Source organism: Protomyctophum bolini (genome assembly GCF_963924005.1).
Source record: "Protomyctophum bolini genome assembly, chromosome: 12".
NCBI lineage: Eukaryota > Metazoa > Chordata > Actinopteri > Myctophiformes > Myctophidae > Protomyctophum > Protomyctophum bolini.
The window spans coordinates 41300592-41317526 of NC_137873.1; the positions used below are offsets into that span (position 1 = coordinate 41300592).

The 16935-nt window shown below is 46.7% G+C and overlaps 1 protein-coding gene across 1 annotated transcript in view; it reads left to right on the forward strand.

The window, feature by feature from the left end:
• carmil3 (capping protein regulator and myosin 1 linker 3) overlaps positions 1-15206 on the forward strand; it is a gene marked incomplete at both ends in the record, with an annotated part of 150514 nt that extends 135308 nt beyond the window's left edge. The window contains 8 exon segments of the mRNA XM_080779096.1: positions 606-728; positions 2656-2830; positions 4647-5034; positions 6884-7020; positions 7237-7651; positions 9426-9497; positions 11648-11767; positions 15130-15206. Of these exon segments, the coding sequence (XP_080635222.1) occupies positions 606-728; positions 2656-2830; positions 4647-5034; positions 6884-7020; positions 7237-7651; positions 9426-9497; positions 11648-11767; positions 15130-15206 (1507 nt within the window).
• Between the last annotated feature and the right edge of the window lie 1729 nt (positions 15207-16935).

Here is a 16935-nt window from a genome sequence, read left to right on the forward strand (position 1 = left end):
AGGGGCCGGACAAATAAAAGTCAACCATCATAAATAAAATAATACAGTGGGGAGGCGGTGCATCAGGGGTATAGAGTGGCTGGATGGTAACCGCAAGGTTGCCAGTTCGAACCCGGGCTCCCCCAGAGTTAGTGTCGATCAGAGTGTCCTTGAGCAAGACACTGAACCCCTGATTGCTCCTGATGTGCTGGTTGGTGACTTGCATGGTTTCCGCCGCGTATGAATGTGTGTGTGAAATATAATGAATCTATGTAAAGCGCCTTGGATAAAGGCGCTAATATAAACGCACCATTTACCATTTTACGGTCAAATGGCTCTTCTCCAGAAGTGAGCATTCCTGAAGAAGAACCATTGGATCAAAACGTTGACGTAGGAGTATATTGCCACTATGCAAGTTATCACTTTATTTATGTTGAAGTTAAATTGAATTAAGCCTGATATGATGGTGTCCCGCGGCAAAAATGGCAGGACTACAAGCTCACAACACCACGTCAGACGAGGATAAATCAGGCATTATGAAGCCCAGCTGTCCTCCTCCTTCCATCTGCCACCTCCTCACTGACTCTCTCTTCTTCTGGCCGTTTGTCTCCTCATCTCCCTGTCAGTCAGCTGTCGTCTATCCATCAGGCTCAGTCTCTGAGGAGGAAGAAGAGGCGCAGCGTGCTGTCCATCTTCTCTGGCTTCAGGAAGAACCGCAACTCCACCATCTCCTGTCAGGAGACAGCAGAGTACGTAAATATACATTACACAACTCCACCATCACAGCAGAGTACGTAAATATACATTACACAACTCCACCATCACAGCAGAGTACGTAAATATACATTACACAACTCCACCATCACAGCAGAGTACGTAAATATACATTACACAACTCCACCATCACAGCAGAGTACGTAAATATACATTATACAACTCCACCATCACAGCAGAGTATGTAAATATACATTATACAACTCCACCATCACAGCAGAGTATGTAAATATACATTATACAACTCCACCATCACAGCAGAGTACGTAAATATACATTATACAACTCCACCATCTCCTGTCAGGACACAGCAGAGTATTTAAATATATAAATACAACTCCACCATCACAGCAGAGTACGTAAATATACATTATACAACTCCACCATCACAGCAGAGTACGTAAATATACATTATACAACTCCACCATCACAGCAGAGTACGTAAATATACATTATACAACTCCACCATCACAGCAGAGTACGTAAATATACATTACACAACTCCACCATCACAGCAGAGTACGTAAATATACATTACACAACTCCACCATCACAGCAGAGTACGTAAATATACATTATACAACTCCACCATCACAGCAGAGTATGTAAATATACATTATACAACTCCACCATCACAGCAGAGTATGTAAATATACATTATACAACTCCACCATCACAGCAGAGTACGTAAATATACATTACACAACTCCACCATCACAGCAGAGTACGTAAATATACATTACACAACTCCACCATCACAGCAGAGTACGTAAATATACATTACACAACTCCACCATCACAGCAGAGTACGTAAATATACATTACACAACTCCACCATCACAGCAGAGTACGTAAATATACATTACACAACTCCACCATCACAGCAGAGTACGTAAATATACATTACACAACTCCACCATCACAGCAGAGTACGTAAATATACATTATACAACTCCACCATCACAGCAGAGTACGTAAATATACATTATACAACTCCACCATCACAGCAGAGTATGTAAATATACATTATACAACTCCACCATCACAGCAGAGTATGTAAATATATAAATACAACTCCACCATCACAGCAGAGTATGTAAATATATAAATACAACTCCACCATCACAGCAGAGTACGTAAACATACATTATACAACTCCACCATCACAGCAGAGTATGTAAATATATAAATACAACTCCACCATCACAGCAGAGTATGTAAATATATAAATACAACTCCACCATCACAGCAGAGTACGTAAACATACATTATACAACTCCACCATCACAGCAGAGTATGTAAATATACATTATACAACTCCACCATCACAGCAGAGTATGTAAATATACATTATACAACTCCACCATCACAGCAGAGTATGTAAATATACATTATACAACTCCACCATCACAGCAGAGTACGTAAATATACATTATACAACTCCACCATCACAGCAGAGTATGTAAATATATAAATACAACTCCACCATCACAGCAGAGTACGTAAATATACATTATACAACTCCACCATCACAGCAGATCGTTAGTGAAAATGTTTCGTGTTCTCATACTTCATGTGCACTATCGCCAAAACATACCCAGAGGGGCAACTAAGGGGGGGAATGTGCGCTATGTAGCAAACCCAGAGTAAATGGAGGTTTCCACAGATTAATAACTGAGGCGAGACAATAGGACTCAGGAGGCGCTTTTGGCTGCAAACCTCGTGGGGGGGGGGGGTGGTAAATACGGCCTTGAAATTGGAGAGATAAAAGTCACTGGAGAGAGTTCTGCTTAGAAACTGACAGCAGTGCCAGTGTGTGTCGCTCAGAGATGCATTCAGTGCAGGCAACAACCACCGTGTGCAGAGCATGCGTGAATCTCGTTTTGTGTTTTCCGTTTACAGCTTCGCCTCGGAGAACGTGTACTCAATGATTCAGCACCCTAAGGATCCTGGGAAGATGGACCCCGCGGCCATGCCAGGAGGAGCCAATGGGAGCATGCCGTCTCCCCGGGCCGCGCAGGGCTTACCGCCGCATGGCGTGCGAAGTATCAGCCCTCCCTGCCTGCTGCAGAGACAGGTATGATGAAGTTCAGTCACACGAGAGAGACTCGGAGTAGAACCGCTGCTCCTTCGCCTGGAAAGGAGCCAGCTGAGGTGGTTCGGGCATCTGGTTAAAAAAAAACCCCAGCTAAAGACATTTAGGGATAAGTGTTTTTGTGTATTTGTGATGATATAGATTTTTGGTTTTATTATTATGTTCTGTTGATGAATTGAATACCTAGGACCTCAATGGAAACAAGTCCACAAGGATCTATCCTTTTAGATGTTTGCACATTAAAGGAGAATTCCATGCAAGAAGGCTTTCTTACCTTTATTTGTAGTTGTTACGTCCCCACCAAAGAGGTCCAGGTGTTATTTTGTGCAAAAGTGCATTATTGGCCATTTCCCCTACCATAAGCCCTCAATGGGGGTTGGGTTTTAGTGCTAATTAGCTTATTTCCATCGATATAAGTGGTAAAGTGAGCCGCTTGGGATACTATTTACATTATTAATTGATTTTTGAGCGATGGAAATTAGCACAACGCCCCATTCAATTCAATTCAATGCAATTCATTGAGGGCTTATGGTAGGGGAAATAGCCAATAATGCGCTTTTGCACAAAATAACACCTGGACCTCTTTGGTGGGGACAAATAAAGGTAGTATGGAATTCTCCTTTAAGACTTGGAACGCATCTGTGTCAACTTAGCTTTTAACCAGTATTTAGCTAATGAAAAATAGCAGATCTACAACCTTGTAGATCTGCTATATTATTATTTTTATCGTGAAAAAGTGTGCAAATCTTTGAATACCTGTGTGTGTGTGTATCAGGGGGGCAGTCAGACAGATATTTTGTGAAGCCACTAAGGAAATGAAAGTTCATATAATGGCCTGTTGTGGCGCTGTCATTGGACCCAGAAAAACCCATAGCCCCATAGAAGTCCATGTATTTGGACCCAACTTCACCTAGACTGTATTACCTTAATAAACAATTAAACATGGTCATGAATACATTCTTCTTCCAGTCACTAGTTTAAAGTCTCATTTCTAATGTCATAATATTCTTTTTGGAAAATTATGGTCCCATTAATAAAAAAAATGACCATAAAGTCGCATATGTTCTGAGGGGCGTGGCTACCGTTACAGTCTATGATAGGGATTCCCCTCCCACTCGAGTCAAAATAAAAACCAACGGAGAAGAAGGGGGGGAAGTCCCGCCTCGTTGTCTGGGCCAGCCAATGGCCAGCTGGGCCAAAACGGATCTAGAAAGATGGCGACTTACAATAACAAGGACTGACAGGCTTCAATTTACGTTCATGTTTGACCCGGGGAACGCTTTGTCCATATTTTTTACAGTCTATGGTGCGTAATTGCGTATACATTCTCTGACAGCGGCCGTGTTCTCTCTGGTTCTCCCCCTCCAGCCCACAGACCTGGTCAGCATGGTGTACAGCTGTGTGTGTGTGTGTGTGTGTGTGTATACATTCTCTGACAGCGGCCGTGTTCTCTCTGGTTCTCCCCCTCCAGCCCACAGACCTGGTCAGCATGGTGTACAGCTGTGTGTGTGTGTGTGTGTGTGTGTATACATTCTCTGACAGCGGCCGTGTTCTCTCTGGTTCTCCCCCTCCAGCCCACAGACCTGGTCAGCATGGTGTACAGCTGTGTGTGTGTGTGTGTGTGTGTGTGTGTGTGTGTGTGTGTGTATACATTCTCTGACAGCGGCCGTGTTCTCTCTGGTTCTCCCCCTCCAGCCCACAGACCTGGTCAGCATGGTGTACAGCTGTGTGTGTGTGTGTGTGTGTGTGTGTACATTCTCTGACAGCGGCCGTGTTTTCTCTGGTTCTCCCCCTCCAGCCCACAGACCTGGTCAGCATGGTGTACAGCTGCATTGGGGCTGACATCGAGGACTCTGACAGCAGCAGCGTCGGCGACGGCAGGCCTTACGGTGGCCGGACAGACGCGCGCACCAACGGACACGTCGACAGGCACGCCGACAGGCAGCCGGAGCCCGGCCGTCAGGAGCGCATCGTGCCCCTGGCCCCCGACTCCCTGACGGACTCCCAAATGGAGGAGGAGGAGGAGGAGGAGGAGGAGGAGGAGGAGGACCAGGACCAGCGGAGGAAGGAGAGACAGGGTAGCGGTGGTACCGGAGCTCCCTGTGGGCAGAGGCCAGAGCCGCCGCCACAGTGCTGCAAGCCCAGCCTGGCCGTGATGAGACAGAGACACCTGCAGGAGAGCTTAGGTACTGCAATGTAGTTGACATGCTAGTAGTGTGTGCTAATAATGACGTGCTGCTAAGTTATTATTATTATTACGCAAGCCCCACTCACTCCCAGTGACGGGTTTTAATATACAGTAGCACCGAATATGACCATGATCTAGTACAAACTCGAAAACTGACACACTGCAAAATCCAGTTTCAAGATTGGTTTCAACTGGATTATAATTTTGAACATGTGTGGAGTTTGCAATTGTTCTCCCCCCGTGTCCCCTATAGGGTAGGTATACCCTCACAAGAAACATGCAGTAATCCTGGTCTCTAAACTGTCTCCCCCTGGCCAGCCGGGGCGCCTGATGGAGGGGAAAGGAACTGGTCGGAATAACGTGTTCCTTCCACGCGCTACGTCCGGCCGGGGAAACACTCCCCTGTCAGGTGAAAAGAAGCAGCTTGGACTCCTCATGCATAGAAGGAAGCATGAGGTCAGTCCGCTGCCCCCCCAAGTTGACAGAGAAAGTGTAGCGCCCAGGATTACATTAGATAATTGACATAAAATGGGTTTCAAAATCGTGAAATCGAAAAAGATATAATTTCGAACACAAAATCAGAGGAGAATCCTTAAAAGTAAAAAATAATGCAAACAAATGCTCAATGCCTATGGTCTTCCTGTAAAAGTGTGTTTTGAATGTAACAAAACACAGATTGTTTATTTTTTTTACATAAGATTGCCCTTCTTTATGTTAAATGCTAAAACATTCACGAAAATAACCCCCTCATTTGTTAGTTTTTATTGTAACGATCACGTTTCCTTGCCCATAGATAGTTCAGCGGTGGCCGTGCACCCCCTGTTACCTCCTGACCTATACGCACCCCCCATGCTCAGTCTCCTTGTATTTGGCCGAAATTGATAAAAATATTTAATATGACTGTCAAATAATCACAGAATGTCACTGCACTGAGAGACATACTGCTGCTGTATCCTCCCACAGCTGCTCTCTACATCATCTTACTTAAGGGTGTTTACCGGATTTTGCCCGTTTTGTGTTAAATACCGCCATTATCCTTTTCATATCGCGCATGCACCGCCTAGAGTTTTAACTAGAACTAAGATGAGAGAACATATTACTCCAGTTTTGGCATCACTGCACTGGCTTCCGGTTGTTTTTAGGATTGATTTTAAATTTATTTTACTTGTCTATAAAGCTCTCAATGGTCTCGCACCTTCCTACCTACATGACTGCCTGCCTAAATATGTCCCAAACCGCCCCGCTAAGGTCTTCCACTGCTGGCCTGCTCGCTTTGCCAAAAAAAATGGCAACTAAAAAATACGGGGAAGCAGCTTTTTGCTTCTACGGGCCGTCGGCATGGAACAAGCTCCCACTGTACCTTCGTCAGGCAGCCTCTGTAGACACTTTTAAAGCCGTCCTAAAGTCGCCTCTTCGGTGCTACTGAAAGTTTCTGACGAGCCGAAGTCATTTCGGCACTACAGCGCCGAAACAGCGGTAAAATAGGAGTATGAATCGGCCCTTACTCTGCTCTCTCCGTGATGCTTCACTTGCTTCGCTACACAGAAGTACTGGTTCCTATGAGGGGAATTGTCTGTGCTTTCTTTCATGTGGCTTCCCCTCAGTCTGCGTGGTCTGCACAGACTGAGGTCCGCTCTGTCTGAACTGTGCTGTGTGCAGGCAGTGCAGCGGGCCAGGGGCCCAGGGCCCCCAGAATGCCGGCTGTCCGTCCCTGCACAGCCGGTGCCTTCCTTCAATGGTTGATTCTGTCACAAAGGGGGGACATTCGAACTTGGGGCTAAATATATATTTTACAGAATTTTATAGCGATTTATTTATTAATTTTATTATTTACTGTCTCCATGTAGAAGAGGCAGCAGAGAGGGAGGAGGATGAGACCGAAGGACACCCTGAAGAGAGGGAGGAGGATGAGACCGAAGGACAACCTGAAGAGAAGCCAAAAGCCACTGAGCCAGAGGGACAACGTCCTCCTCTTCCAAATAAGGTGTGTGTGTGTGTGTGTGTGTGTGTGTGTGTGTGTGTGTGTGTGTGTGTGTGTGTGTGTGTGTGTGTGTGTGTGTGTGCGCGCGGGTCTATGTGCCGCTGAAAGTGTGTCTTATTTGAACAACACCTCTGGGCTCAAAGCTCTAAATCCACACATGGATTAACCTCCCCAAAAACATGCAGTGACCGTCACTCCCTCCTCGTCCCCCACACGCAGCCCAGTAAAGACGAGACCCCCCCAGAGGATGACGTGGCTCCCAGGACGTTGTCCGGTACCACTCTGTCCAGGACGTCACCTGGTACCACTCCGTCCAGTGAGCGCTCCGCCACGTCTCCCAGAGCGTCTCCTGGTACCACTCCGTGCAGGACGTCACCTGGTACCACTCCGTGCAGGACGTCTCCTGGTACCACTCCGTCCAGTGAGCACTCCGCCACATCTCCTAGAGCGTCACCTGGTACCACTCCGTCCAGGACCTCACCTGGTACCACTCCGTCCAGTGAGCGCTCCACCGAGGCTCCTGTCGCTGAAGAGGAGGAGGAGGAGGGATGCCTTCAGATGGAAAGCCCGCGCTGCGCGCCTCTCTCCTCTGCCAAGCCTGTGTTTGAGACGCCAGAGGCAGCTGTCACCCCAGGTATGACTGGAACATCACAGTCGTCAATGATTCTGAATGATTGCCTTAAAACCTATACTTTGTCGACTGGGGTAATCCTTGGTCCCCTCTACATCAAACGTCTTTGCCAAAGAAATAGCCAATCTACAAGCTCACAGCACTATAAGCGATGCAATGCATTTTATAGCTTGGGAGATTTCCGCAAAAATCTTTGACATTTTTTTAAACAATTTGAAAATGGGGTTTAAAAGACTTCCCCCGCAATATATTCAATTCAAAGGAGCTTTATTGGCATGAGAAAACATACGTTTACATTGCCAAAGCAAGTGTCAATTATAGTAAAAATCTGTTGAAAATGTGGAAAGTATATATACAGTTGGAGGGGGTGGTACAGCATTTTGTAAACAGAAATCACATTGCATCGTTATATACAGGTTATACAGGGTATAAAGCTAAATAAATGGCAGCAATTCTTTGCAGTCACTTTGGGACAAATAGCAGCATTCTTTCTCAAGACTGTTTAAATAATATACAAAAGAATTCTCTAGCAGATAGTAGTCCTTAGGGTGGTTGTATTCCATCGGCTAACCTTCTTTTGTCGCAACAGTTCACAAATCTTGCTGCTGTGTATTTTTGTATGTCTCCCAATACTGTAGGTATGGGAGTTTCTTGTCGCCGGTCATAGATTCAAAATCACTCTGTGTGTGTGTGTGTGTGTGTGTGTGTGTGTGTGTGTGTGTGTGTGTGTGTGTGTGTGTGTGTGGGTCTATGTCTTGGGCAAGTGGTTAGAAAGTGTAGCTCTTTTTCTACCACATTTTGTGTGCAGTGGGTGCATAGTCTCTTCCCTTGGGAGACAGACAAATTATATCAAATAAAGAAATCTTCTGTGTGGAGTTTGCATGTTCTCCCCGTGTCCCCTAGGGTAGATACCATCACAAAAACATGCAGTAATCCTGGTCTCTAAACTGCCTCTCCCTGGCCAGCCGGGGCGCCTGATGGAGGGGAAAGGAACTGGTTGGAATAACGTGTTCCTTCCACGCGCTATACGTCCAACCAGGGAAACTCCCCCCTGTCAGGTGTAAAGGAGCAACTTGGACACTCAGGCATGAAGGGAGCATACGGTAAGTTAAGTCCGTTGCTCTCCCCAGGTTGGCGGAGGGTGTGTAGAGCCCAGGATCACAGTAGATGATTGGCACAGGGGTGAAAAATGGGTTACAAAATCGTGGGATAAAAAAACTACTACAACACTATAATCCAAGTGTCCTGTATCCAGGCTGTGTCTTCATTACGTCGAAAACACTGCATATTATTTGAAACCATCTAAAACACATCCGGTGTCTACAGTATCAGGCACGGTTTTTAAGGAGAAGGCGTGCCTGTGAATCCCACACTCGTGCATGAGGCTGTCCACACCTATATATTGACATTTTGATTGTGAGCCGGGTTCGATATCATTTAGATAGAGAGATCCAGAGAGCGTGAGGCGCAGAGCCAATCCACTCATCAGTTTTCAAGATGTCTTGTTTGGGTGTAAATAAAAACAGACTGTTCCCTTGTGATCATTTTAGTGTTTGAGAAATGGCCAATAAGGCATTAAGTGCTTTTCCCAAAATACAGCTTTCTTTCATGTCAGCAAGTAATGTTGTAGGAGTAGCTGAAGTGGAAAAGAATGATGGTGATAGAAGGGATACAGGTTGGCAATATTCATCATGATTGTTAAGAAAGAAAGAATGGATGATAATTATGATGATTGATTATGATGATGGTGATACTACTCGTTGCTTCATCTTATCAGATGAAGAGGGAGGGGCTAACGGATTTCCAGCGAAGTCGCATCACAACAGAAAAGCCAACTCATGTGACATGGGTATGTATGCACTGTGTGTGTGCGTGCATGCACACACACACACACACACACACACACTCACACACACACACACACACACACACACACACACACCTCAGAGTATATATATTAATAGAGACGGCACCGGATTTCTCCTCCCATCCACTTGCATTAAGTTGTAGTTCTCCTCCCATCCACTTGCATTAAGTTGTAGTTCTCCTCCCATCCACTTGCATTACGTTGTAGTTCTCCTCCCATCCACTTGCATTAAGTTGTAGTTCTCCTCCCATCCACTTGCATTAAGTTGTAGTTCTCCTCCCATCCACTTGCATTAAGTTGTAGTTCTCCTCCCATCCACTTGCATTAAGTTGTAGTTCTCCTCCCATCCACTTGCATTAAGTTGTAGTTCTCCTCCCATCCACTTGCATTAAGTTGTAGTTCTCCTCCCATCCACTTGCATTAAGTTGTAGTTCTCCTCCCATCCACTTGCATTAAGTTGTAGTTCTCCTCCCATCCACTTGCATTAAGTTGTAGTTCTCCTCCCATCCACTTGCATTAAGTTGTAGTTCTCCTCCCATCCACTTGCATTAAGTTGTAGTTCTCCTCCCATCCACTTGCATTAAGTTGCTCAAAAGCGCATGCGGCGATTTCACTCCTCGTTCCCGGGTTGGAACAGAGTGCATTCTGGGATGGATTGGGCCAAATCGTGAACGCGCTACGGACGTTAACTATCATTGCACGCGTTCACGTACAGTATGAAACGGCGTTCACGTATGAAACGGCGTTCACGTACAGTATGAAACGGCGTTCACCTGTCATCATGAACGTGCACAATGATAGTCAACGGACCAAATCCGGCCACTATGTCCATTTGGCCTCAGGGTTTCCTCCGGGTGCCGTCTCTATTCAAATATACTCTTAACCCATTCTGACCTGAGATCAGATTCATACGAGGTTTCCACTATGGACACACACTGGGTCTGATTAACCCATTCTGACCTGAGATCAGATTCTAAAAAAAACGTCAGTCGTTCAGTCGATTTTTCAAAAAATAGCAGACCTACACAAGCTCGTAGCGTGCCACTCGGTGGCGCGCTATGAGCTTGTAGATCTGCTATTTTTCAATAGCTAAAGCATAAGATGATGCTGAACACCAAAAGGGGTTCCCGTTCAGAATGGGTTAAGGGGCACACCCACACATGCAATGAAATGATCTGCACTTCCTAGTCCATACGGCATGCCCTTGAGCCAATGTGTGCACATTCTGTCCAGTATGAACAAATATAACGCACCGTGTGTGATATGCATTTGTACATAGTATTATTCAGCCATGCACGTCCGAACCCGTGTCCTTGTCTGTGAATCAATCCTCCTGCTTGCTGTTCTCGTTTACAGCAGCGGTTCTGGTCAGGGCCCACTGGCCGATCCAGCCAATATGTCCATATATGGGTATTCCAATATATGTACAAAGCCCTTGACTCAGACATATGGGTTGGATCGGCAGTGCGACCTAGATGTGAGGGCCGCGTGGCGGCCCAAACTACTATATAATTGTATAATACCAGTAAGACGCGCAAACGCGGGAAGCGAACGCAGCTTGTACATATTTGGGTTTTTTTAAGATTTATTTTTAAGTTAAGTTTTTAACTTAGCCATAACCATATAAGGAGTCCCCAAAGCAGCTATACGTCCAAATATGGAGTGTGTTGCATCAATCACAAACAAATCACTCAGCTCCATATATGGGCACAAAGGTGGGACACACAGACACACACACAGACAGACATGATCTGCTAGGTCTCATTGCGAAGGCAGTGAGCACTTACTATGAGACCTAGCAGATCATGTCTGTCTGTCTGTCTGTCTGTCTGTCTGTCTGTCCGTGTGTCACACTTTTGTGCCCATTATATGGAGCTGCTTTGGGGACTCCTTATATGGTTATGGCTGAGTCATGGTGACATGACTGTGATGGCGTGGTCCAACTTGTGCCCATATATGGAGCTGCTTTGGGGACTCCTTATATAAATCTTAAAAAAACCCAAATATGTACGAGCTGCGTTCGCTTCCCGCGTTTGCGCGTCTTACTGGTGCTCACTGCGTTCGCAATAATTGGCTGTTACATTCCAACCCCCCCCCCCCCCCTCTGTGTGTGTCATTACATTTCCCTTCAGGCATGGAAGGAGTCACCTCTGATCTGAAGTGGTCCTCAGATCACAGAGTCCCTGTGAGAACGCCCCTCTTCCCCCCACACTACAGAAACACGTCTGTGAACTGCCCTGGGGGCAGCTGGTGTACGTACTGTATCTAATGTGAACTGCCCCGGGGGGGCAGCTGGTGTACAGTACTGTATCTAATGTGAACTGCCCCAGGGGGCAGCTGGTGTACAGTACTGTATCTAATGTGAACTGCCCTGGGGGGCAGCTGGTGTACAGTACTGTATCTAATGTGAACTGCCCCAGGGGGCAGCTGGTGTACAGTACTGTATCTAATGTGAACTGCCCCAGGGGGCAGCTGGTGTACAGTACTGTATCTAATGTGAACTGCCCTGGGGGCAGCTGGTGTACAGTACTGTATCTAATGTGAACTGCCCCGGGGGGCAGCTGGTGTACAGTACTGTATCTAATGTGAACTGCCCCAGGGGGCAGCTGGTGTACAGTACTGTATCTAATGTGAACTGCCCCGGGGGGCAGCTGGTGTACAGTACTGTATCTAATGTGAACTGCCCCAGGGGGCAGCTGGTGTACAGTACTGTATCTAATGTGAACTGCCCTGGGGGGCAGCTGGTGTACAGTACTGTATCTAATGTGAACTGCCCCGGGGGCAGCTGGTGTACAGTACTGTATCTAATGTGAACTGCCCTGGGGGGCAGCTGGTGTACAGTACTGTATCTAATGTGAACTGCCCCAGGGGGCAGCTGGTGTACAGTACTGTATCTAATGTGAACTGCCCCGGGGGGCAGCTGGTGTACAGTACTGTATCTAATGTGAACTGCCCCAGGGGGCAGCTGATGTACAGTACTGTATCTAATGTGAACTGCCCCAGGGGGCAGCTGGTGTACAGTACTGTATCTAATGTGAACTGCCCCAGGGGGCAGCTGGTGTACAGTACTGTATCTAATGTGAACTGCCCCAGGGGGGCAGCTGGTGTACAGTACTGTATCTAATGTGAACTGCCCCGGGGGGCAGCTGGTGTACAGTACTGTATCTAATGTGAACTGCCCTGGGGGCAGCTGGTGTACAGTACTGTATCTAATGTGAACTGCCCCAGGGGGCAGCTGGTGTACAGTACTGTATCTAATGTGAACTGCCCCGGGGGGCAGCTGGTGTACAGTACTGTATCTAATGTGAACTGCCCCCGGGGGGCAAGTAACGTACTTTATCTAAACACGTCTTTTCAGATGAGCAGCCATTGACGCTGTCTCATCTTCAATGAGACCTGCGGTTTTTCTTCTGTACGTGGTGGAGAAGTCGAGGGTCCGACAACGCAAGCGTATTGTCGTGGCCGCGGTCCCGTGACATTGCCTCGCACGCGTGCTCGTTTCGTGCACACGCCTGCCTGCGACTAACTAGACCTGTTGGGCTTTTTTTTTTACGCTTGCGTTCAGCGTTCATTTCGTAGACTAGACGTAGATCTAAGATGAAAGATGTTCGTCGACTACCTTTTTCCACTAACGAAAACTAAATGGAAACTGAATTAAAACTACAGTAAGCTATGATGACTAAGACTAAATATACTGACGATTTCGTCAACAAATACAAACTAAAATGTTAGGAAGGGACTAGTGGACAAGAGATCCAGTATAAGTCATTCTACACTTGGTTGCATGCTGAAAATAGCAGATCTTTCAGCAAGTGTAAAAACAGTCATTACAACGGTATCAAGGCCCGCCGAAATACATTTTAGGCGACTAAATCAACTGTAGATTTAGTCAACTAAAATATTATAACCATCATATTTAGTCGACTAAAACTAGACTAACATTAAAACCTTCCAGATGACTTAAATGTGACTGAAACTAAATGAAAACTATTCAAGAGACTATATGACTAAAACTAAAATCTAAATTTAAATGGAGTTAAAGATCTAATAAGGGTCCATTTGGTTACCACCTGGAACCCCCTCAAGGACCACTCGTGGTCCCCAGAGACCACTGGTTGAAAACCACTGCTTTACCTTGATTGGAGTGGGGTTTTTTTTTGGATAAGCATTTTAGAGGAGTATGGACTCCTCCATAATGAATTGCATTTCTATTTCGTCCCTGCTGACCGCCAGAGGCGGTGCTTTAAGCATGAATATGTCCTTCGCGCATGCGTCGTCGAGTGTTGTATACAAACAAAGTCAATTTTGACCCCGTGATGACCCGAAGTAGTCTATATCTTCCGGCAGTCTGCAGGGGATCAGTCTCTAATTTTTCTCGCGCGTCGTGGTGAGAAATTTGCACTGGGCTGCGAGGTATTGCTATGCAATACAATATGCAGCTACGGTGCCTGTACCTGGTCGCCGGTAGTTCTGTGACGGCGTGACTGCCTGTCGGAGTAGCGTTTGTTCGCCCTCCAGGAACTGCGACTATGGTTTTCTATCTCCTCGATGAATGGAGTTTATTTCGCGGATTCACGTGGACGCAGGAGCGTCCAATCTCTCTCGCCGGTAAGGAAGGCTAACCCCCCTCGGACAAAAGGTACGTTATCGTTTAAAGTGGTGCTATCCCCGCTAAACAGACGTCCAAATGATATGATATATTTTATCATGGCATAAACCTCTTGTGAGTATAGGCTGCGTTTGCGCCGCCTCCCTGCTCTGCAGACGAGGCTTGTTCGACTGCGAACGCTAACAGACGTTCAAATCATATGATATATTTTATCATGGCATAACCTCTTGTGAGTATAGGCTGCGTTTGCGCCGCCTCCCTGCTCTGCATACAAGTTTTGTTCGACTGTGAACGCTAGCGCTTATTATTATAATAATAATAATAATTAATTGCATTATTATAGCGTTTTTCCCAAGTGCTCAAAGCGCTTTACAATGATTCATTCATTCATACATTGGGAGGTATAAGTGACTATAAGACTTGCCGAAGGATAAGAACACTGTCATATTACCTTCGTTTGATAAACACGCTACTTTCAAGCTTGGGTTAGCCCCTGCTGATGTCAAGCATTGTCGCTACATTCTCTCAGCAGTCGGCATATAACTTATGACTTAAGTTAGTTAAGGCTAACCGGCATTTTCTGTTTGACAAGCCTTGCTGGCCAAAGCCATATACCGATATTGGCAGCATTCAAGCTTAACTGCTTTGCGAATAGCTTGTATTCTTGTTGTTATTATTAGCCCGGTACAGGAGCAGCTACCTGCGTCCTCCCAGGGTATTGATGTTGCTACCAGTATAGTCTGTAGCTAAATAGCTATTGGTGTACATAGCCTGTCTGGTTGTTAACCCAGCTGGCCCCCAGCAGTGGGCCTAGCTGAAGCTGCTACCAGTATGTATTATTATACAGTATTATTTTGTATCTTATTTTAATGTGAAGCACTTTGAGTTACATTTTATGTATGAAAATGTGCTATATAAATAAAGTTTATTATGTCTGGAGCCCAGAGCTCCATTAACAGTTTTTTTGCATATACAGTGGGTGCAACTTGGTTTGTCCACCTGTAGGTCCCATTAACCCAGCTGGTCCCCAGCACAGGGTATCTGGCGCTGCTGCCAGCGTAGCTCACAGCAGCTACCAGTAGTTTAAAGTTAAAGCTGTTTATGAACAGGCTATAGCTTGTCTTGTTTTTGTAGCCCAGCTGGTCTCCAGCATAGATCTCTAACTGGCGCTGCTACCTGTAGTTGTAGCCCAAGCGCTTATTATATTATCTAAGATAAAAAAAGCTATCTGTGTATAGCTTGCTTTACTGTTTGTTGGCCCAGCTGGTACAGGGCAGGCAGCGTATGCGCTCCGCTCCTCCAGCATACGGCCAGCTTGATGTTACTTACTACTAATGTTTGTTAGCTCAAGCATTTATTAACAGCTATCGGTGTATAGCTTGTTCTGTTCATTAGCTGCAGCTGATACAGGCAGCGTACGCGCTCCCTTCCTTCGGCAGGTGGCCCCTATTGGTGGAGCTATCGGTTGTAGCCTTTTCTCCAAAACTAGCTTGTGTCGGTTTATTTAACCAAACTTCTGGCTGGGGTAGGCAGCGTTAGTGCTCCCTCCTCCCAGCATGAATGCGTAGTAGTGCACACTTGACTAGTGTATTGGAAGCGTCTTTTGTTTCGCTCTGGACTAGCAAACATAAATTACAATAGTCTGGTTGCCCTTTTAGGGCAACCACACTAATAATAATGCACTTGGAGTTTGGATAAATGTCATAGTGCTGGGATAAGCGTTCGCATAGGAAACACTACAGCTGCTACATAGCAGCGTCCAAAACTTGACTGGAGGCTACTTTATTATCATAATTTATAAGTAAGCCTCCGCCGGGGGTACAGGTAGCGTACAAGCTCCCCTCCCCCACCGCGACCATGCAGGTCGCACAGTATCTAACAGCAACGTTTGTGTGCTGTTTCTATGATGCACTTTACATCTGGTTGAATCTCAAAGTGCTACAATGAGCATTTGCATAAAACGTAAATGCATGCTGCGGCAGGTATTAAGTCATTAGATGCCGATCTAAGTTAAAGCCTCTGCTGGTACAGGCAGCGTCCGCGCTCCCTTCCTACAGCATACGGCTCCACCCCTAGCAACCAGTAGCGTCCGCGCCCTGGGCTAGTTGGGACTGGTGTGCACCGGCCGGTCCAAAGGAACCGGTGCCACCACAACGGAGAGTTCCCACTTTTGTACCTCGAAAGCCTCTGCTGGTACAGGCAGCGTACGCGCCTCCTCCCCCCAGCATACGGCCAACACCTAGCAACCAGCAGCGTCCGCGCCCTGGGCTAGTTGGGACTTGTGCGCACCGGCCGGTCCAGAGTAACCGGTGCCACCACAATGGAGAGCTCCCACTTTTGTACCTCGTATGAAGCTCTCCTTCAGCCGTGAGCCAACCTTGGTCCTGCCCCGTGTGCCAGGAGGAAAAGGTCTGACCGCTGGCTACAGCAGATCAGAGAGGGCTCAGCTATCTGCGGAGTTGGCCCACATGAGGTCCATGCTCACTTCGGATGACACCTAGGCACCTCGGAGGGTGCCGAAGCGCCTCCCTCTCTGATGCCACAGCTGACTCGAGGTTGATGTGCTCTCCCCGACAGCTTAAGCTATGCACTTCCATGACTATGAGGAAGATGCAGAAGGCAGTGCCTCCCAGGCATCAGAGCCAGCCTCCCACTTCTCAGCTCATGCACATAGCCGTGGAACGCATACTAAAGCAGGCAGTCGGCTCCTCCAAGCGCCTACTGCAGACGCGGCTTTGCCGTCTTCGCCGTCCCCCACGCCTGTACCTGAGTCAGCTACAGGCCTGCCGGGCGGACGATCAGGGCTTTCTC